The sequence below is a fragment of the Eumetopias jubatus genome, unplaced genomic scaffold (genome assembly GCF_037043125.1).
Source record: "Eumetopias jubatus isolate StellerSeaLion01/CBP00866 unplaced genomic scaffold, mEumJub1_p1.0 scaffold_3, whole genome shotgun sequence".
Classification (NCBI taxonomy): domain Eukaryota; kingdom Metazoa; phylum Chordata; class Mammalia; order Carnivora; family Otariidae; genus Eumetopias; species Eumetopias jubatus.
In genome coordinates, this window is record NW_028274809.1 from 179712926 (window position 1) to 179735525 (window position 22600).

The window sequence follows — 22600 nt, forward strand, 5'->3', positions numbered from 1 at the left end:
TTGGTTCGATTGCTACTACTAGCAGTAGGAGAACATCCATAAATAATACATAAGTGGGTGGGCATGGCTGTGTTCCAATAAAATACTGTTTTTTTAAATTTTTTTTTAATTTTTTAAAGATTTTATTTATTTACTTGACAGGGAGAGACAGAGCAAGAGAGGGAACACAAGCAGGAGGAGTGGGAGAGGGAGAAGCATGCTTCCGGCTGAGCAGGGAGCCTGATGCGGGGCTCGATCCCAGGACCCTGGGACCACGACCTGAGCCGAAGGCAGACCCTTAACGACTGAGCCACCCACACGCCCCTTAAAATACTATTTTCAAGAATACATGCCAGTGTGCCAATCTAAGGAGCTAAGAGGCAACACTGAGGTTTCTGAGGCCTGGGGTTCTAATCTGACAACACAGTTCAGAGGAAGGAAAGAAGAAATGCAGGTAGGGCCTTGGGATTCTGTAATGGGGTCTTTCAATTCCTGAGAGACCAGCTTGCGGGGAGCAACTCTGCACAGTTCAGTACTGGACATGATTCCTGGTCCCCTACCACGTCCCAGGGACCTTGCTGGACTGCCATGGCCAGCGAGGGGAGGAGCAGGGGAGACGCACACTCTGCCCTGCACAGGAGGAAAGCAGATTTAACAGAGAGTTCCCCCTCTCAATGTGTATGTGAGCGGGTCCTGCTTGGGGGCGGGGGGGGGGGTCGGCTACAGAAATGCAACAACCCAGAGGTCCAGGAGAACTCTCTAGAAGAGGTGTCGCCCCAGCTGAAGGAGTAAGCCAGAGGTCCTGAAAAGCAGAGAAGGGCATGACAGAGAAAGCCACAAAGGCAAAAGCAAAACACAGAAGGCCGTGTTCTGGGAGCCGGGAGCTGTTCGGGGCAGCTGGGATCTTTAAGGTAAAGCCAAGAATGGTGGCGGATGACCCAGGGTGCAGATCCTCAGGGACTCTGACTACCGGTTGAGGATTCCGGACTTGGTCAGGATAAGACGGGACAGTGAGGTGGTCAGCCTGGCTGCAAGGTGGAAGGTGGACTGGGGGGAGGGAGGCAAGACATGAGCGGCAAAGTATGCAAAGGAAGCAGTCGTCTATATTTCAAAAACACACTTTTTTAAAAATGTTATGGTTTTTTTTTAACAAAGTCCTGAATTTATAAACTTTGATCTCTATTTGTTTCCCAGTAAAAAAACAATGTTCCCCTAAACTAGTACGATGAAAATTGCCGGAATGGCCGCTGACTACAGAGGGCCACTGCAATTACGTTTGATAAATGAAAGACCATCAGTACACCAATGTAGCCATATATTTACACTCTAAAAATAGTGCTTCAGCATGTCTTTCTATGTCTTTTGAAAATGGGACCTATGTCTGAAATACGAAAAATAAACTCTAAGGTAATGCCAAACAATTCAAGGTGCTGCCATGTTAGCAAAGAAGGAAACAGTTTTGCCAACTGGTCTATATCTACATCGATTAGTCAATCAACAAGCGTCGAATGAACACCTATTATTATGTATCTGGAGACAAGAAGAAAAGAATTAGCTTCATGGTCACTGACAAGAGACAAACCCCTTTTCTGTAGGTAATGCTTGCTGTAAACTGCTTCACTAATTAAAATCAGGCCCCTCCTACAGTGACGGCCTTCGGGTTCGTACCTGACTGTCAAGAAGTTGCATCACATTTTGGAAATCCTGGGGATATTGAGGCTGTTCTTCTTTAAATTCGTGTGCATCCTTCAACGTGCCTATGTTGGACTTGATCTGCATGCTGGACTTCTGGATTTCTGACAATTGCTAGAAAATAAGAGGCAAACCCACTGGCACAGATGTTTGTACTGTTATAAGATGAAAACAGGCAGAGAGTGAAATCGGGGAATGCCGTAGCCCCTGTTAAATCTCACTGTCCTACTAGAGGCTTGCTCTGCTTCTCCTACTTCTCCCATCTGGGGTTTTCCAGTGTCCTTTCTACTGCTTTCCAGTTTTTCCAACAGAACATGCACAGGGTGAAAAAAGGAGAGGAAAACTTGACTTTCTAATTTTATACAATGGGTCTTACGTTTTCTGATGGGCACATAACAGTTGCGAGAAACAGAGGAAGCGGGTGCAGCTGGTTCTCACGATAACTGGTGCTAAGGCCAGCATCGTCCAGCAACTGTGCCGATGAATCCATTAGGGACATGGGGTTTTAATTTTGCCTTTTGCTCATTATGTTATTCCCAAAGTCACCAGTGGTAAAAACCCCCAGAAAAATCACAGAAGCTAATATGCTAACTGATAAAAGGGTGGGGAGCATAGTTCCCCTGCCTAAATCGAGGCGGAAGGCAGCAACTTCTTTTCAAAGGGTACAGTAGGAAATGGGAGGGGTAACTTTTCAGTGGAGAAAACTGACAAACACTACCTCAGCCAGGTGATCAAGGTCAACACCAACAATCATAAATCATGAAGAAAGTATTCCCCTTGGTATGATGTGATGAAAATCATGTCTTATCTCCGAGGATTTCGTGCCTCAAACCCATAAGCCCGGTCTAAGCACGGGAAGACTACTGGATAAATTCCAGTAGAGGGGGATCCTACTGACAAGAACTCAAAATTGTCCAGGTCACTGAAAACAAGTCAGAGACACTATCTCAGACAGGAGCCTAAGGGAATGGGACAACTACATACAAGGCGGCATCTTGGATAGGATCCTGGAATGGAAAAGTGGCATTAGCCAAAAGCTAAAGAAGTTGGACCGAAGTATGGAGTTTAATTAACACTACTTTATCAATATGGGTTCCTCAACTAAACAAATGTACCATACTCATTTAGGATGCCAGTAATATGGAAAACTGTGTACAGGGGTAGGAGAGGGGGGGTTTCTAAGACATTTTCTGTACCAGGTGCTCAATTTTTCTGTCCCTGTTCTAAAAAATGAAGTTTATTATAAATAATAACCTTAAAAACCATCTATAGCTAAAAAGGGCAAAGAACCCACACGTGGTCACCTGATGAACGAACAAAGGAAGTGCGACACGCATGCAACGGGACGTCAGGTGGCAATGACGAAGGCATGAAATGGTAGGACAGGCACATCCCTACAACAGGGATGAAGCTCGAAAACATTACGCTAACTGGGAGCAGCTGCTCAAAAACGGCGCATATTGTATGCTTCCATTCCTATGAAACGTCCAGAACAGGCAGATCCGCAGAGGCGGAAAGTGGACGTGTGGTTGCCAAAGGCTCGTGGGAAGGAGTGCCAATGGTCACAGGGTTTCTTCCCGGGCGTGAGGAAACATCTGAAATGATTGTGAGCATGGTTGTACAACTCTGCGAACATACTAAAAATGTTCTGAACTGTATACTGAACTGTATACTTTAAGTGGGTGAGTTTTATGGTCTATAAGCTAAATCTCGATAAAGTTCTTTTTTTACCCAAAAAAAGCAGGAGTGGTTAAAAAAAAAATCCTATGTGGGGAAAAGTCCCAATCCACTCTCCTCCTGGGGGCAGGGAGCACGGGGAAGGACCATGGAGGGACTCTCAGGCAAAAGGGAAGGGAACAAGGAGAAAAAAATGTGTCTGGCCTTCACAAAGATGTGAAAAGGCAGTCTTTTTAGAGAGAGACTCGTAAGCAGCCTCCATGCCTTGTGCAGAGCCCAAAGCAGGGCTCAATCTCATAGCCTTGAGCTCATGACTGGAGCCAAAATCAAGAGCCAGACGCCTAACTAACCAACAACCGAGCCACCCAGGCGCCCCCAAGAAGCCAGTCTTAAGCTGGTTAGTACTGCAATCCACCAGCGGGCGATATGGCACCCCGCTCTGAGCCACGGATAGGAGTGCAGGACAGGCCCTGGGGCCGCAGTTGTAGAAGAAACCACGGATAGAGAAATGACTGTCTAGGCGCTCTGATGCTTAGGACCAGCAATGACCAAGAAGAGGTGATACAGAATAACTGATCCAACAGGAAGTTGCCTGAAAGGAAGCCCTACAAAAAAAAGACACAATGCGCCATCCACATTAATTTCCCCTCAGCTTTTAAATTTGCAAATTACAACTTTTAGAAAAATCGAAAGAATAGTATAATGAACACCCATTTCAATCAATCGTTAACATGTTGCCACATTTGCTTTATAAAGATATGACGGGGCTGGCAGGATTTTTCTGTAAAGAGCTGGACAGTATTCCGGCTTCAGGAGACCTCTAAGGTCTTGGTCATAACCACTCAGCTCTATAGCCCCTGCACAAAGGCACCGGGGACAAAATGTAAAGGAACACATGTGGTTGGGTGCTTATAAAACTTTATTTGTGGACACGGAAATGTGGACTTCATGTAATTTTTATGTGTCGTGAAATATTTTTATGACTCTTTTCAACCATTTAGAAATATTAAAACCTTTCTTAGCTCACTGGTCATACAAAAACGGGTAGTAAGCCAGATTCGGCTCACAGGTTGTGGTTTGCCAACCTCTGTGCAAAAGTTCAAGGCGTTTTTAGAGAAGGCCCTTAGAGCCGTGTTCCAAAAATATCCCTCCATTTTCGTTTGCAAAGCTTGTCCCCTAGAGGGAGCTCAAGGATCTTGCTTCCTTTCCCCAAGGGTGCCGCATGACGGAGCTGCCCATCCAGCTCAGGTAATTCTTAGCCCGAAGACAACGGCCACTGTCAGAGAGTTTGAGGTCCCACCCCAGCGAGGCGTGGGACGACGGCAGTGTGGACCAAGGTTGCTCCCACAGGGGATGGAGGCTCAGCCACAACCTGCTTGTTCAGACCCCCTGTCCTCCTCACTGGCCAGGCCTGGGATCAGGAAGGGAACTGGTAAAAGGTTCTACTTCTGTCTTTCTGGGTTGGCTTCCACAGTGGTGACGCGTGTCAGCCTTTCCAGAAAGTTCCCCTCGAACTCTGAAAGCTTCAAAACTCAGGTAGGGGTTTATGGTTTATGGCTATCTAAACCTAAACAGCAAAGGAAAGAGAGACCCTCTTCTATGATCTGACCAAAGTACCAAATACACCAAGTGCTCTTTTTTAAGATTTTTTTTTTATTTTTAAGTAATCCTTATCCACAACGCGGAGCTCAAACTCATAACTCTGAGATCAAGAGTCCATGCTCCAGTGACTGAGCCAGCCACCTGCCCCTCACATGGATCAAGTGTTCTGTACACGCACTTGGGGCCAAAGCTCCCATTCTCAAAGATGCAACTTTGCTGACTTGCTCTGTCTTCTGCATGTCTCAAGCTCCCTCAGCACTCTTGGGAGAAGGTGTGTCTGGGCACAGTAAAGTAATGTCTAGGGGCCGTAATGCCATTCTAATGCCACTTCTCAAGGCAACAACCCTACCAATACTATGAGGACTTTGTTTTTTTTTTAAAGATTTTATTTATTTATTTGACAGAGAGAGACACAGCGAGAGCGAGAACACAAGCAGGGGGAGTGGGAGAGGGAGAAGCAGGCTTCCCACGGAGCAGGGAGCCCGATGCGAGGCTCGATCCCGGGACCCCGGGATCATGACCTGAGCCGAAGGCAGACGCTCAACGACTGAGCCACCCAGGCGCCCCACTATGAGGACTTCTTGGCTTAATACTTACATATTCTAAGGCTGAATTCTTGGAAGTCAATTCTTTAAACTCTTTCATAAACATTTCCTTGACTTTTTCCATTTCGCCAACTAGTTTCTCCTTTTCTTCTTCTTTCCATCTATCAAATAACTTCAGAAATTCTTCCTCTTTTGTTTTTTGCATTTCATATTCCTGAAATTATTTTAACGCATGGCTTTAAAAGTTCTGATATGAAGCAAATATGCAAAATTTTAAATACGTGGACAGAGCTTCACCTCCAATGTGGCAGCTAGTACTGCGTGTGTAAGTGAGGTTTACAATCACACTGCATATAATGGCCACGCGCACAGTGGTTTTTCCAAACCAAAAACAGCATAGAGCATCCTTTTGTCCCTACACCTCTTAAAATACAAACACAGAGGCCCAAAGTCTCAAGAGTTCTGTGATCTATGAACTTGCAAAATAGATACGCAATAATATGTAAAATGTAAACATACTTTAAAAGAAAATGTCTGTTGAGCAGAAGAACCATTCTCAATACTCTATCAATTTGGAGAGAATAGCCCCATCTCACCCCCCAAAAACACAAATTCATAGTCATACAAGCTAAATTCAAGGTCTAGTCAATCAGCCTCTGATTTCTCAATGACCCTCACTTTTTGTTTTTTTTTTTTTTACCTAACTGGCACTTAACACAATAAATAAACTCAGTCTGACAAACATACAGAACACTGCACCCAACAACACCAAAACATAAATGCACATGGAAGATTCACCAGGATAGACCATATGTTATGTCATAAAAGACTCTCAATAAGTTTTAAAAGATTGAAATCATGCTAAGTGTATTCCCAACCACAACAGAAGGAAGCCAGAAATCAATAACAGAAGAAAAACTGGAAAATTCATGAATACTTGAAAATTAAACGACGTACTCTTAAGCAACCAAGGCGCCAACGAAAAACTCACTAGGGAAAATGGAAAATACTTTGAGATGAATGAAAATTAAAACACAGCATACTGAAAAAAAAAAAAAGAAACAGAGAAGCCAAAGCAGGGCCCAGAGGGAAATTTATAGCTGTAAATGCCTACATTAAAAAAAAAAATCTCAAGAGACAAAGAAGGTTACTATAATAATAAAGATGCCAATCATCAAGAAGACACAAGAACTGTAAATATTTATGTATTCAACATTGCGGTACCCAAATTTATAAAGTATATACGAACAAAACAAAAAGGAGATATAAACAGCAACATTGTAATCGTCGGGGACTTTAATACCCCACTCTTAATGATGAATAGGTCATCCAGACACAAAATCAATAAGGAAACACAGGATCTGAACAACACTATGTAACAAACGGACCCAACAGACAGATACTATTCAATGGCAGTAGAATGCCCATTCTTCTCAGTGCACATGGAACGTTCTCCAGGATAGATTATACATTAGGTCACCAAAACAAGATTCAAGAAGACTAAAATTATGTCAAGTATCTTTTCTGTATGAAACTAGAAATCAGTAACAGAAAAAATTGGAAAATTTACAAATACATGGAAACTAAACAATACACTCCTGAATAACCAATGGATCAAAGAAGGAGTCAAAAGGGAAGTCAAAAATATCCTGAGATAAACGAAAATGGAAACACAACATACCAAAATGTAGGGGATGCAGCAACAGCAGTTCTAAGAGGAAAATTTACAGCTAAAAACACCTACATTGAGAAAAAAAGAAAGATCTCAAATAAACAATATAACTTTACACCTCAAAATCGAGGGAAAAAAAAACTAAGCTCAAAGTCAGCGGAAGGAAATATAAAGATTAGAGCAGAAATAATAAAATAGAGAACAGAAAAACAATAGAAAAGATGAACAAAACTAAGAGGGTTTTTTTCTGAAAAGATAAACAAAATTGTCAAACTCTTAGTGTCAAACTCCACAGGGCCAAAACGACTAACCGAAAAAGGACTCAAATAAATTATAAAGAAAAGAGGAGACATTACAACTAACACTATGGAATTACAAAGGATCGTAATAGCCTACTATGTACAGTTATATGCCAACAAACTGGCCAATCTCAAAGAAATGGATCAACTCCTAGAAACAGGCCAACCTACCAAGACTGAATCATGAAAAAAATAGAAAATCTGAACAGACCAATCAATAATGAGTAAGGACACTGAATCAGTAATCAAACACCTCCCAACAAAGAAAAGCCCAGGACCAGACGGCTTCACTGGTGAATTCCACCAAACATTTCAAAGGAATTCACACCCGTCCTTCCCACCCTACCACCTACCACCTACCACCGTTTTCAGAACTCAGCCCCTTACCTTAGAGAACCTGACAGCGTGGGCGTGCTGTGCAGCCTCCAGCTGAGACCTGGTGAGCTGCAGCTGCTCCTTCAGCATATCAATCTCACTCTGGAGCTTATCAGTCTGTGCCTTTTTCTTATACTCTGTTGCAACAGAAATGCGCCATTAAAATACCACCTCTTCTGAAACCTATCTGAAAACTTATGGGGTACGGTCTTATTTGATAAGACAAAGACAAAGGAAAGTGCTCTGACTTGGGATACTATTACTTTTTCATGCCACAGGAGCCAAGTTTTGCTCGGTAGTGTTTACTTAGGGGACGCTGAATTACTTGTGGCAGATTATTTCAGCCACTGTGTTGGATTACCCTCCAGAGACAGTGTGAGAGCCCATTCAGGGAACCATAATGGTGACAAAGAATAATCCTGGGCTCTTGTCGGGGATGCCAGTCTCGAGGAGAGAAAGGAAGCCCCGGCTTCCACTACAGGTACAGCCATATTGGAAATCTCTATGGTCACTGTCCTTCTGGCTCCCACCACGCTCTCCTGAGAACCCCATCAGTGCTAAGACAAGCAGAGATTGGCATTCAAAATGCAAACTGGGGCCATACGCTGTCCACGGGGCCAAAACAAGGTACCAAAAGTTTGTAAAAGGAAGCAACAAGTGAAGGGAAGGTACTTATTATGTACATGTACTTACATGAAGATGTGCACATGACTGAATGGATATACATGTGTCTGTGAGTGTAGACATGAAAGGTATGGAAACCAAAGTAGAAAGTCAGAATCTCAAAGATGACCTGAAGAAATAATACTCGTTTCAGAGTCTGAAATACTCTCTGAAACGAGTATGAGATAGAATAAGATACTGAAACAGAAGAGAAAGAAGGTCAGTTTCACACTGAAGAATGGTAGGTTCATTAAAACACTTAATCTTCCCAACTTCTCCAATATACTGCTAAATTGTATCAGTGGTCCATGACTTACAAATGGAATTTTCGGCTGTTCATACTGTTTATACAAAGCTTAGCTGTTTCCAACTTAAGTCTATTTGTCTGAAATAGGCAGGAATGGAAACAGACTGGCCCAAAAAGGAGACTAAAGCAAGCACTTAGTAACAAGCTAGGAGCACACGCATTGAGAGGCTAAAAGCATTTAAGACCATAATGAGAATTTCTGTGGGTTACCGGTCTGTAGGCAATCAGGCAATCGGCAGAAGGCTTTGTCTGCTGATGGAGAAATAAGGCCTGGTATTTATTTTCCCTTAAGAACACTGAGAGAACAGGAAACCTGCTTCCTTGAGAAGCCACAGAACCCCTTCCCTCTCTTGCTTCTTTAATTTCCCCCTCTATACCTCCGGACCCAAAAACACCTTCGTATCTCCCACATCAAAGGAAACAAAAATTTTCCCTTGGTTCCACATTTCCCTCCAGACAATGCCTGATGTCTCTGCTGTCCTTCCCAGCACATGTTACTGACCATTTGCTCACCTGATTCTCAGCTCGGCTCCCTCACTTTGGGCTTCTGTCCCCACCAATGCACTGAAGCTGCTACGTCAAGGTCAACAGCAGCCATCGTGACAGCAATGATCAATTTTTTGTCCTCATCTTACTCTGTGCCTCAGGAACTTTCAATAAACTGACCACTGGGATCCCTCCTGAAACCCCCGTTTCCCTTGGTTTCCATAACAACACACTCCCCAGGTCTCCCTTTGCCTCCATAACTATTTCTCACTGCCCTCGGCTGTTCCTCCTGAGCTCCTCACGTTGGGAGAGCCTTAGGGCAGGCCCTCGGCCATCTTCCCTTCCCTATCTAGGTGAGCTCATCCAGCCCAGCTCTGCTAAGGACTCCTGGATTTCTCTCTCCAGCCTGGGCCTCTCCCTTGACCCCCAGACCCCCCACATCTCCACTTGGATGGCGACTGTATGTGTGACTCAAGTTTACCCTGACCAACACGTACTCTCATTCTCTTTGCTTCCTCAATCCGCTTCCGTCCGTATGTCCCCATCTGAGAAGACATCACCGCCATTCACCCAAACGTAGAGGACAAAAACCCAGGATTGTCTTTCTTTATCTCTTGCTCTCACGCCAAGTCACACCTCTGCGGGTTCTGTGTGGAACATGTCCTCTCCATCTTCACTTCTCTGATCTTCCCTGGTCCCGTCCTGGTCCTGCTGCCATGTCACTCACCTGGGCTACTCTCGCAGCCCCCCTCTCTTCCACCTGCTTCCACCACTGGCGCTATGCTCCCCGCCAGGAGCTACCCACATTCCTGGCTGGGGCGGGGGGGCCTTCAAGGTCCCATGTGACCCAGCCTCCTCCCCTCCAATGCCCCGCACACTACTGCCTTGCTCCCTCTACTCTGCTAACCTCTCTGTTCTCCGCCCTTCCTAATAAGACTCCAGAGGGCAGAACTCGGTCTGTTTCGCTTGCACCCATATCCCCAGGCCTGGTACCATGCGTGGCACGTAGTAGGGGCACAAGTGCTACTTAATGAGTGAATAAAGACTATGATACTTTCTTTTCAAAGGACTGAGAGAGGCACTGGACCATGTCTCACTGAAAAAAAAGAAAAAGGTACCCAAAGGAAAACGGCTTTTTGAAGTTGAGCTCGTGACTTACCGAGATGAGAATCTTCGGGGTGGCGGCGCTGAATGTGACTTTGTAGAAAAGCTTGGTTCATAAAGGCCTTGTCACAGAAATGGCACTGAAAAAGAGAAAGCAACAAATCTAAGGGTCTGTAATGAGTATCCCCCCCCCACCTAAGTTCAATTAAAATTGGGGTACCGAAAGCACCACCTCCTGGGAATTTTCCACCCCGGTAGGGGGTACTCAAAGCAGGACTAGAAAGACAACTATAAACCATGGTGTTGTCCCCAGACAGTGAAGCTATCTTTTGGCAGCTAAGGTGGCCCATCCTGGTGCTTGCAAGAACCCGATGCTGTTCCCGTTAGACAGGGGATTCCCAGCCTGTCACCAACTTGCTCGGGACACTCCAACCATGCCAGTCTTCTTTTTGTCCCTCAAGCCGACCAACTTCAGCCTCTGCACTGGCTTGTGCCCTGCCTGAATCTTCCGCAGACCTTCCCCGCTGACTCCTTCTTGACACGCAGGAGTCTTCTGGGGAGCGTCTTCCACACTGGGGAGGAATGGCGAGTCCTCAACCAGACCTTTGCGGGCGGTCCTCCTGCCAGTCACCATCCCATCCTGCCGCCTTATTGTCAACATTGCAACATCTCACCCATTACTATTTCCACAGGGACACACTTCACTTGTTTACTGTCTCCTGCCCAGGGCCTCTCGGTTTCAGGACATCATAGTCCTGACAGTATGGCCTATTGTCTATCTTATTCATAGCATTATCCCCAGAGCCCAGCATTAATAAATGACTGAACACATGCTTAGAAATATTTAGCTCCCTAAAATGAATTCTACTGAAAAAAAATCAGTTCTACCAATATCTCCATTTTCCACTTTAACACTGATTCAAATTTTAAGCAAAAATTCAACTTGTTTCATCTATACCTCCGTCCCTGGATTACCCTGAATTAAGCCGTGGATATTATATATTTTCATCTGTTAGTATTTCAGACTCTATCTCTAAAAGGACTTGCTTTTAACACAATCATAATATTATTATTCCACTTCTTAAAATGTGAAAATTAATTTCTTAATATCAACACATTAAAAACATTATTTTTCTCCAATATTTCACACAATGTCTTAGAAAAAAAATTTACAGTTTGTTTTGAATCAGGATCCAAATAAGGCCATAACCTGCAACGGCTTATCACGCCTCTCAACTCTCTTCTGATCTGTAAGTTGACCTCCATCTCTCTTTTTCCTTGCAATTTATTTGCCAAAGAAACTGAACATGTGTCCTGCAGAGTTTCTCCCAGTTTGGACTCTGCAGTTTCATCCCCCTTGTGCTATTCACATGTTCTACTCATGCACAGTATTGCCTTACTCTGAATTAGGAGAACTGCATGGCAAGTTCACATTCTCTTTCCCAGAAAACCTACAGTATGGCATATTTCTTGGCGTTGCATTTCAGGGAAAGTTGAACGTATCTTTCCAGCCTTCTCCGCTGCTGATGACTGCTTGGGTTTCCTCACAGTTCTCTACGGACTGCCCTGACTCAGGTGTCAGTGTGGGCTCTAAGGCCATGCACAGCATTGGAGAAAGGAAAGGATGAAGAAACCTAGAATGTGTGGCTTTTAATTTCTAAAAATGGAAAATAGATATTTTAACTATTTGAATAATACAGAAAAGCCATGAGCTCAGGGTAAGAAGGGGTTCCTACTCCCAAAAGAAAAGCCTGACATTTTGACTGCATCAGGATGAAAAACGTCTGGGGTGCCTGGGTGGCTCAGTCAGTTAAGCGTCTCCCTTTGGCTCAGGTCATGATCCCAGGGTTCTGGGATTGAGCCTCATGTCGGGGCTCCCTGCTCGGTGGGGAGACTGCCTCTCCCTCTCCCTGCACCCCTCCCCCCACTCATGCTCTCTCTCTGCACGCTCTCTCTCTCAAATAAATAAATAAATAAATAAAATCTTTAAAATAAGAATAAAAATTAAAAAAGATGAAAAACTTTTATATGAAAAAGACATCAAAACAAAGTTAGAAGACTTTCAGTTTCTGAATATGCAGGTAAGGAGCTTGAAATTTGCCACCCCCTCCTAACAATAAGTAAAAAGCTGAACAGACTAAAAAAATCGACAACTCTTCTTGGATCCATAAGAAAAGAGAAGACACAGGGCAAACCACCACCTCCAAGCTTGTAGAGAAAGACATTGTACTGGAAGTCCCTGCCAATGTAATACAGCAACAAAGGGAAATAACAAATATACAGACTAGCAAGGAAGACACAGATTTTTCTTCGTTTTCAGATGACACTAATGTCTACGTAGGAAATCCAAAAGAACTGACAAAAAAAAAAAAAACCAAAAAACCACAACCTAGAACTAATAATGAGGTATAGCAAAGTTGGACGTAAGGGTACTATACTAAAGTCCACTTTCCTATATTCCAGTAATGAAAAAGTAGAATTTGAAATAAAAACCAACCACCATTTACATTAACACCCCCAAAAATAAGTACTTAGGTATGAATCCAACAAAATATGTACAAGCTTTATATGAGGAAAGCTTCGAAGTTCTGAAGACCAAATCAAAGGAGAACTAAATAAGTGAACATCCATGTTAATGGATAAGAAGACTCAATATTGTCAAGATGTCAATTCTCCCTAACTTGATCTATAGATTTAATGCAATCCCAATCCAAATCCCAGCAAGTGATTTGTGAATAGCAACAAACTGATTCTAAAGTTTGTTAAAAGACCCAAAATAGCCAATATGGTACTGAAGGAAAAGGACAAAGTTGGAGGACTTGTGCTACTCAACTTTAAGACTCACTAGATAAAGCTAGAGTAATCAAGACAGTATAGTATTATCTAAAGAACAGACAAACAGATCAACGGAGCAGAAGAGAGAGCCCAGAAACAAACCCATATAAATATCATCTGATCTTTGACAAAGGAGCGAAAACAATACAATGGAACAAAGATAGTTTATTCAACAATGGTGCTGGGACAACTGGACATCCACGTGCAGAAGAATGAACGTCGACACAGACTTCCCATCCTTCACAAAGTCTAACTCAAAATGATCACAAACCTAAATGTAAGATGCAAAACTATAAAACTCCTAAAAAATACCATAGGAGAAAACCTGGATGACCTTGGTGATGCCTTTTTATTTTTATTCTTTTTAAAGATTTTATTTATTTGTGAGAAAGAGATAGAGAGCGAGAAAGAGAGTGCACACAAGCAGGGGAAGTGGCAGGCAGAGGGAGAAGCAGGCTCCCCGCTGAGCAGGTTGGTTGGGGGTGTGGGGAATGAATTAGGTCACAGCGTTATCAGATGCATATTTTAACCTATGTCTCTCTGACTGCAAAATGCATGCTTTTTCTATCCCCAACACTCATCTCCAACTCCAAGACACTGAAAAACTGCAACCAGGGTCAGAAATTCACTGACAGATCCCAAAATCTGCCTGTCGTGCTAAAGCATGGAGAGGAATCTAAGTCTTCCAACTATGAGAACAAAAGGTCTTCTTAGAATGAGCCTAAGTCCTGTTATGATCCACTGGTATCTTTAAATTTTTAATTAAAAAAAATAATTTGATAGCTAGAACACTGGTACACACTGGCCTTCACCCATGGCCATGAGACTTCCCCGGCTGTTGGAGGTCTCTATACACAAATTAATGACTGCAGGCTAAGCCATTTCAACAAAATCAATTGTCTTCCTGTAAGCTTTATCGTAGGCCAAATGTCCCCAAACACAGGAATCTGAAGTTGAAATAACTGTAACACCGTGGAACCCCCGGTAGTTTATGTGCCAACTTTTCTTCGCAGCGGTCTTGACGTCCCCTCCCTGAATCACTGATTCTCACTGCAACTGCTATTCAGCTCCTAGGAAAGGTGCAAGGACTCGCAGAGATCACGGGTCGCCACAGCTCACCACCCAGAGAAATCAACATGCACACGTCAGAGGCGACGTTTACCGAGACTTCCTGATGCCACACGCGCATTGTCTCTTGGAATTCTCAGAATAGCCCTACTGCTATGGTACCTACCGCTAATGTTCTCATTTTCCAGATGAGGAGAAGGAGGCCTAGGGGTTACATGACTTGCATGGTGGAATAGTTAGGATTCGAACACTCGCAGTCGAACTCTGGAACTGTCACCCTAAAGCACTCAACTGCTTAAGGACTCCATCAAGAGAGAATGGCAAGCCGCCAAAAACGGCAGAGTGTGTTTATACTACACTGAGTAGGAAAAAGTGGTCTGATCACCTCTATCTTTTCTTGGTCACACCTGGGCACGCCATACACTTGACATTTTCATTCAGGGAGTCTGCTGAGTGGCCAAGTTGGCAGGTGTCACTCACTTGATAAAAATGAGCCATTACCTTTATTCATGTATATCCTTCACCCTTGAAAATCTCTGCTGACAGCTGTTTCTATGGTAACTAGAAGAATGAAAAAATGTTCCTAAAAGTCTAAAATTTCTGTATGTTATAGGTTTTAACATTTCACTGATTACCACCAACGCTAAAATATTTTTTTTAAGATTCATTTGTTTGAGAGAGAAAGAGAGTGAGAGACCGTGTGCGCATGTGCAGGCATGCACCAGGTAGGAACAGAGGGAAAGAGAATCTCAAGCAGACTCCCCGCGGAGTGCAGAGCCTGATGCAATCTCACGATACGACCGGAGCCAAAACAAAGAGTAGGGTGCTCAACTGAGCCACTCAAGCGCCCCAAGCTAAACTATTTTAATGTCTAAATAGAATCCATTCTATTCAATGTATAATAAATATATTTATAAAAGGCCGTATCAGCACTTTTATAAATATGTAGTTTCTAAATGGCATTTATGAAACAAATAGGCAATTAGCAACATCAGGTGTTATTTGAGGATTATACTCAGGGTTGGGTACCCAAGGCTAAACACTAAGGCTTTCTAACAGTATTGTCTCCTAACTGTTCACCTATCTGAAGTACACTTCTCCCAAGGCTCCTGTTGGGTTAGTCCTAAGCACTATGAACCACACCATTAGTGTCTATGGCCAGTCCTCTGCAATCACTCACAGCACTAGTACCTAAGTCCACTGAGGCTTTTTTTTCTTTTTTTTTAATAAACTCTACTCCCACCATGGGGCTGGAACTCACGACCCCAAAGATCAAGAGTCGCATGCTCTACCAACTGAACCAGCCAGGCGTCCCATTCACTTAGGCCTTTTTACTCATATTTAGCCAAAGTAACTACAATATAAGGGAATGAAATCAATCTTGTCAGCCTGTTGCTTACTTTAATATCTTTATCAAAGATATCTTTATCTTTATCAAACATTGTTGATACTCTAATTATTAAAAAAATAAGTACATTGATTTGTTATACTCAAAAACTACAATATTTATCTTGAGCTCAATGTCTAACCCACAATAGAGATTAAAAGCAGAAAAGCAAGAGGTTTTAATTTTTTTAAATACTGTTGTTTTAGTAATAAAATATATTTTAAATACTACCTGTTCAATTAAAACACAGTTGTCCCATATCACTAATATTGTTATATTAGGCAGTGTTCTTGTTCTTAGGAAATATAGATACTGAAATATTCAGGAGTCTGAAACTTACTGTCAAATGGTTCAAAAATAATAGTACGTATATAGAGACTGAGGAAATAAATGAAATGTGGCAAATTTAATAACTGGAGAATCTGGGTGAGGGGCTTATGAAGTTCTTTGCACTATTCTTACAACCTTCCTGTAAGTTTGAAAATATTTTGAAATAAAACCCCCACAAATTTAATCGTACCACATCATCTGGGGCAGACCTCAACAATTTGTACATGGTTTATTTTTCATTACATCACGCGTGGAAGGACGCAGTTTCTTAAACAACCAGCATTTAGATGGCTTCAATAAAGCACTGAGGGCATTGTTTAATTCTTAATTATTAATCCTGTGGTTCTCTATGGAAGGTGATGAACCATGTCACCTGTTGGTTACAATGACTATATTGCTTAACTATTGGGAAAAAAGGGGGGGGGCGGGCAGTGATCTAGGAAAGGATTCTGGATATCCTGGCTGCTGGGGACCAAAAATCTTACTGGATTATGAATTAGAATCACAACGCAGGGTCCCACCTGATAATAGCTGGCTTTGGCCTCGATCATCAGCTGCTGGGTCGAGATCATCTTTTTCCTGCGTTTACACTCTTCCTTGAGTAACTTGATCTCCCCAGCCTGCTTGGCAAGGAGCTTCTTGTTCTGCTCACCCTCGGCCATGCTCAGGCGCAGGCGCTCCTCCAGGTTGTGCAGCTGCGACGTGAGGAATTCCTGGGAGTGCAGCAGGTACTCGATGGTGAGCTGCGCCAGGCGGATGAGCTTCAGGAGCACCGGGTCCACCCCCGACTGGCAGTGCGGGCACTTCTCGTCCTCCAGCTTGCAGAAGGTGATGTTCATGATGTTCTCTTGCAGTGTCAGCACGTCCACGGCCCCCGCCACCTTGTCCACGTCGATGGCGCTCAGCCGCCGCCAGTCCACGCTCTCCAGCCGCGGCCGGAACTGGAAGAAGGGCAGGGGGCCCGACGCCGCGCTGTGGGGAGCATTGGCCATCGCGGATCGCGCGGCTGAGTCAGCTGCGGGGGCGTCGGGACCCTCCAGGCCGCTGGCGAGCGGGTAGTAGACGTGCTTCTGGAAGGGCTGCGGGAAGGAGAGAGCGTGGAGGTGGGGGGGGAGCTGGGAGTGCCGGGGAGCCGCGGCAGCCGCCAGCCCCACATCCCCAGGCAGCCCGATCTCCCCGCTCTTACCATGCTTGGAAGCAAATCCGCCGCCTCCGCTGGCATCCGAAGAGGGAGCGGTCCCGTCTACCCGGCCGGGGGCCGCCTCCCGGGCCGCCGCCGCCCCACCCCTCCGGAGCGGGAGATGGCTGGGTCTCCCGCGGCGGCGGCGGCCTAAGGTCCGGGCGTCCAGGCCGTTGCTATGGCAGCGCCCCAGCCTGGACCTGGAGCGAAGGGCGCGCCTGCCCCGGAGCGGTCAGCGTGCGCCCAGGGCCCTGCGGGACCAGAGAAGACCTCGTGGGCGAGCGCGTCCACCGGGAGAGGGCATCTCCTGGGCACTGGCTCTCTGGGCCACTACGCTCCCTGGCTCTGGGGCTGACACTCCATGTCCCTAAGGCGTAGAGAGCCACATTCCCCCGGCACTTTCGGTCCCAGCTACCAGCCTCCGGTTATTCACTCCTGTCCTCGCCTTAGGTTTTAAGATTAGAAATGCCTATTCATCCTCATCTTTTACACACAACTTAAAAAACGTTCAGCAACAAAACTAAAATTAAATGGGATGGAAGGGGCATTGGCAGCAAAGGGGCAGAAAGACACTTTTGCCGTTTAACAGGAATGTTCTGTATTTTAATTTTGCTGTTTGTTGATTACCTGGTATATACATTTATCAAAATTTATCCAATTGTACATTGAAAATGAAGGGTGCATTTGTCTATTACACCTCAATGAAATTGTTTAAAAAATTAAATTAGTGGCGAGGCTCATTATATTTGTTGGCAGGTTTTCTCAATTTTACACCCAAGACCCTTTTTTTAAAATGGAGTCTTTCTTCCTCTATGAGTTGCCTACCTAAATATAAGACACTGACAGAAGCACAAATCAAGGGCGCCTGGGTGGCTCAGCTGGTTAAGCAACTGCCTTGGGCTCAGGTCATGATCCTGGAGTCCTAGGATCGAGTCCCACATCAAGCTCCCCGCTCAGCGGGGAGTCTGCTTCTCCCTCTGACCCTCCTCCCTCTCATGCTCTCTCTCACTCTCTCACAAATTAATAAAATCTTAAAAAAAAAAGCACAAATCAAGGAATTTCCCCAGACAGTAATACTTGACTTGTCTTTCCAAAAGAATACATTCTCAAAATGTGAAAGTTAAAAAAAAAAAAATTATATGGAGGGGAACTTTACCCATCAGCTTTGTACCATCAAGTTTTAGAGGGCCCTGGTGTTTACCTTAGGAACTTGTGTGGCAGTTGCATTCTGTTATCTGGAGAGGCTAAAATATCTCTAGCAGCAACTTGCAGACCACAGGCCTCTCATTCTTGGGGTCCTTTGGGTGCTGCCCGTGGCTACCACAGAGATCAATGAGCTGAGGAAAAGCCACACATTCCTCAATCCACGGGGGAGTCCCTGCTTGGAACAACCATCAGGAAATTTTTTTTCTTTCCTAACAGCCAGATATGTGAATAGAAGAAAGGAAAATACAATTCAGAGTAACTTAAAGCGAAGTTGTAACGTCAAATATTTTTAGCACTTTCCAGATACTGTGAACCAGAAAGAAACCCATATAAAAGCACCCAGGAAATAGAGAACGCACTTCATATGACTTCATATAAACTGTACATCCAAATAACTTTTAATGGGCCTTTGGGGGAAAAAAAAAAACTATTAACGGTTCACTGCACCTGGCGTAAAAGACTTACAGACCTAGGTTCAAAGTCTGATTCTTCCATTTACTTGCTGCTTGACCTAGAACAAGTTATGTCAGCCCCAGGCCTCAGTTTCCCAACCTGTTTAAAGGACGTCAGGATACCGACCTGGCACGTCTGTGGACTGTGGGCTCCATCCACTGGGCTGCAGGATCAGCGGGAACAAGGGCCGTGATTTCTCTTGCTCACCGTTTGTCCTCAGCACCTGGCAAAGGTCAGGCCCAGAGAGGGTTGAGAATTTGCCAAATGGACACGTGGATAAAGAATGATTGAATGAATTCGGCGTTTAGTTAGGTAAATGTCAGCCCGTATCTCTCCTGTTCTCTGTGTGTCTGGCGTGTGAGGGGGATTTACCCATGCTCAGGGCCCAGGCCCTTGGAGCTGAACGCGGGGGTGCTCTCTGAGCGCCCGCACTGCGGTCGGAGGAGGAGGTGCGCGGGGCTGAAGTGCCCATCTACGTTCGCTGTCGCTACTCTGGGCGCAGAGAGCCGCGCTGCGGGCCATCCTTGCCCCTTGGCTGAATCTCGGTCCCAAGATGGCCGGAACAGGAAAGAAGGGGGCACGCTTTCCCGTTCCCTCCGCCCCCCATCCCGGGGCTGGGCTGCAGCCCGGCGCGGCGCCTCTAGTCCCGGGCGCACTGCGGTGTGGCCCGCCGAACCGCAAAGACAAAGGTCGGATTACACGGGCTCCAGTGAGGCCCCCGCACTGTCCGTTAGAAGGGAAAGGGGGAGTAGGGGGCTGGCGCAGCCACGCCATCGGGGTCTGCAGTGCCTCGGCTCGCGGTCGGGGGAAGCGGGAGGAGGCCCTGGCTACGCCGGCACGGAGATGCCGGGTCTGCAGCGGGCTCCCAAAGGTTCCTCGGCTCACCCCAGCTGCGCGCTCCGTGGCGGGCGCCGGGCGCTGCAGGAGGACGGGGGCGACGCTGGGGACCCAGACTCCAGAAGCGCTGCTGGCGCAGGCGGGGCCCACCGAGGCCGAGGAGCAGCCGAGCGGGAAGCGGCGGGCCGACTCCTTCTTCCAGGGCGCAGAATGAAGCTTGTCTGGTTTGGGCAAGTTGTGGCGCGGCGGGCCTGGCGCCGTTCGGGCCCTCCCAGACTCCCGGTCCGCGGGCTCCTCGGGAATCCCCCACCCCCCTCCCGCCCCCCTCCCCTCTGCGATCTCCCTCCGGCGTCTCCTCTCCGCGTCCCAGCTCCTCTGGCAGCTGGGCGGGACTGTGAGCGTCTAGACCGCAGCGCTAAAATGCGCTCCGCCAATCCCGCTGTCGGTGCAGACACGTGGTGCCGGGGCGCGCTCTGTTGCTGGCGTGGGATGTTCTCCCCGGGAAGGCTTTTCAAAGAGAAACAAGATTCAGTTCAACCCTGCGGTTGGCCTGGCCCTCAGCTAGCTAATTTACTATGGGTGCTTTATGTGAATTCTCTCCCAAGAAGAGATGCATTTTAATCGCAGAAGTCTGCAGATTCAAGGAACGTTGAAGAGGCTTTCTGATGCAGCTCTGCGTTTGAGTGACGTGGAAAACGGGATTAGGGACTCTGCATGCAAGCACGCAAGGATTAAACCCACGTAGGTTTCCGCGTCTTTCGGTTATGTCCACTTTAGGACGCAAAGCACGGTTCTTTGTTGGTAGAAAGTTTGACAGTGGCGGGGAGGAGAGGAGATGCCGTGGGACAAGAGTAGTGTGACTATATTTTTAACCTAAAATTGGAACACTTGGTCTGACAATTGGGCAAAATTCAGTATTTTAAAATAAGGAGTAATCCAGAAAGTATGCATAACAACCATGAGATTGACCTAGATTGAGGAATTTGAGTGCATTGAGTGTATTGAGTGCAAAATGTTAGTGTCTGCTGCAGCAAAAATTGTTCTTCACTTAGAAAGGAGTTAACTACAGAATCTTTGCTGGATGGTAACATGTTAACCTAAAATGCTTTTCCTTGGGCTTCTCCCTGACCAAATCAACTTTGTACCATACTTTATTTAGCACAAGGCTTCAAACACAGTAATGGCTTAATAAGGATTTATGTGAATGCCTTTCTTTAGTTTTTACTTGAAATCATTAGGCCTAGGAAAGCCTTGCTAAGATTTTTTAACTTATTGAATATTAAAATGCTTAAATTTGAAAGTGAATCCAAGATCCTGTAAGAATCCTCTGAAGTAGAATGGGTAAAGATCTCTCGGTAGAATTTTCAGGCATTATGAAGTAGAAAGGTCATTGCTTTGCAAAGTCTATACTCTGTAGCCCGTTGTGGTGTGTGTGGTGTGTGTGTGTGTGTGTGTGTGTGTGTGTGTAGGATGATGTTTAACAGTATTTGATGATACACCATTTGAATTACTTGTATCCCAGATTCCCCACTGTCAGTACATTACCCCCTATATGCAGAGTTGGAAGAAATGAACTGGTTGACTTTGGCTTGGCACAGCAGCAATCATACATTCTTGATCCTTTCAAATTTCTTATACCAATTAGCACAGCCCAGCAGGGAGTGGCTATGATAATTAAATAATTCAATTTTACGCAACTATTTAGGGGCGCCTGGGTGGCTCAGTTGGTTAAGCGTCTGCCTTCAGCTCAGGTCATGATCCCAGGGTCCTGGGATGGAGCCCTGCATCCGGCTCCCTGCTCAGCGGGAAGCCTGCTTCTCCCTCTCCCTCTGCCTCCCCCTGCTTATGCTCTCTCTCTGTCAAATAAATAAAATATTTTAAAAAAAATTTTTAAAAATTAAGAGAAAATCATAAGAGAAGATACATTTATAGTACTGTCCTGTAGTTGTTTAAAAAAAAAATCAATGTATAAATGGACCCGCACAGTTCAAAGCCGTGTTGTTCAATGGTTAACTCAGCTCCATCCAACAACAGAAGAATACATGCTCTTCTCAAACTCACATGGAACATTCAGGAAGATAGACCACATTCTGGGCCATCAAACACACCTTAACAAATGTAAAAGAATAGAAATCATACAAAGTATGTTCTCAGATAACAGAATTAAACTGGAAATCAATAGCAGAAAGATAGCTGGAAAATTTCAAGATATTTGGAGATTAAACAACACACTTCTATATAGTACATGGCTCAAAGAAGAAATCTCAAGAGAAAAATTTAATTTGGAACTAAATAAAAATGGAACTTATCAACATTTGTGAGATGCAGTACAAGTAGGGCTTAGAAGGAAATTTGCTGGTTAGAAGTGAGTCACTTTGACTCACACCCAAGGGGGAGAGCACTTAGGTTTGCCTTTTGAAGGGAGAAAGCCTCTGAGATTTCAAGCCCGTATTCTGAACTCACCACAGCAACCCATTCCTCCCTTTGGTGGCTCCTGGTGGCCTGAGCAGTGAAATGGCCTGGTGGCAATTTCAACTTACAATTCAATTGAACCATTAATGTATTGCCTTGAACTAACTCAGATCTGGAAGATAGGTTAAAAACAAAAACAAAAACCCAAACCTAACTGTCGAGGAAGGTGGCTCAGTCCTGGCCTTTGTGGTGGGGTGGAAATCAAATAAGGACTGGGGCGCCTGTGTGACTCAGTCGTTAAGCCTCTGCCTTCGGCTCAGGTCATGATCCCAGGGTCCTGGGATCCAGCCCTGCATCAGGCTCCTCGCTCTGTGGGAAGCCTGCTTCTCCCTCTACCCCTGCTTGTGTTCCCTCTCTCACTGTCTCTCTTTGTTAAATAAATAAATAAATAAAATCTTAAAAAAAAAAATCAAATAAGGACTTACGGTTTC

General features: G+C 45.1%; 1 protein-coding gene across 2 annotated transcripts in view; it reads right to left on the reverse strand.

Annotated features, from left to right (window-relative positions):
* Window positions 1-17243, reverse strand: part of DZIP1 (DAZ interacting zinc finger protein 1) — a 45556-nt gene extending 28313 nt beyond the window's left edge. For both annotated transcript variants that reach the window (XM_028112076.1, XM_028112075.1), the window contains exons 1-6: window positions 17208-17243; window positions 16543-17100; window positions 10457-10541; window positions 7854-7978; window positions 5548-5709; window positions 1648-1785 (exon numbers count right to left, since the gene is read on the reverse strand). In XM_028112076.1, the coding sequence (XP_027967877.1) occupies window positions 1648-1785; window positions 5548-5709; window positions 7854-7978; window positions 10457-10541; window positions 16543-17100; window positions 17208-17243 (1104 nt within the window). The remainder of the gene's footprint in view (window positions 1-1647; window positions 1786-5547; window positions 5710-7853; window positions 7979-10456; window positions 10542-16542; window positions 17101-17207) is intronic.
* Between the last annotated feature and the right edge of the window lie 5357 nt (window positions 17244-22600).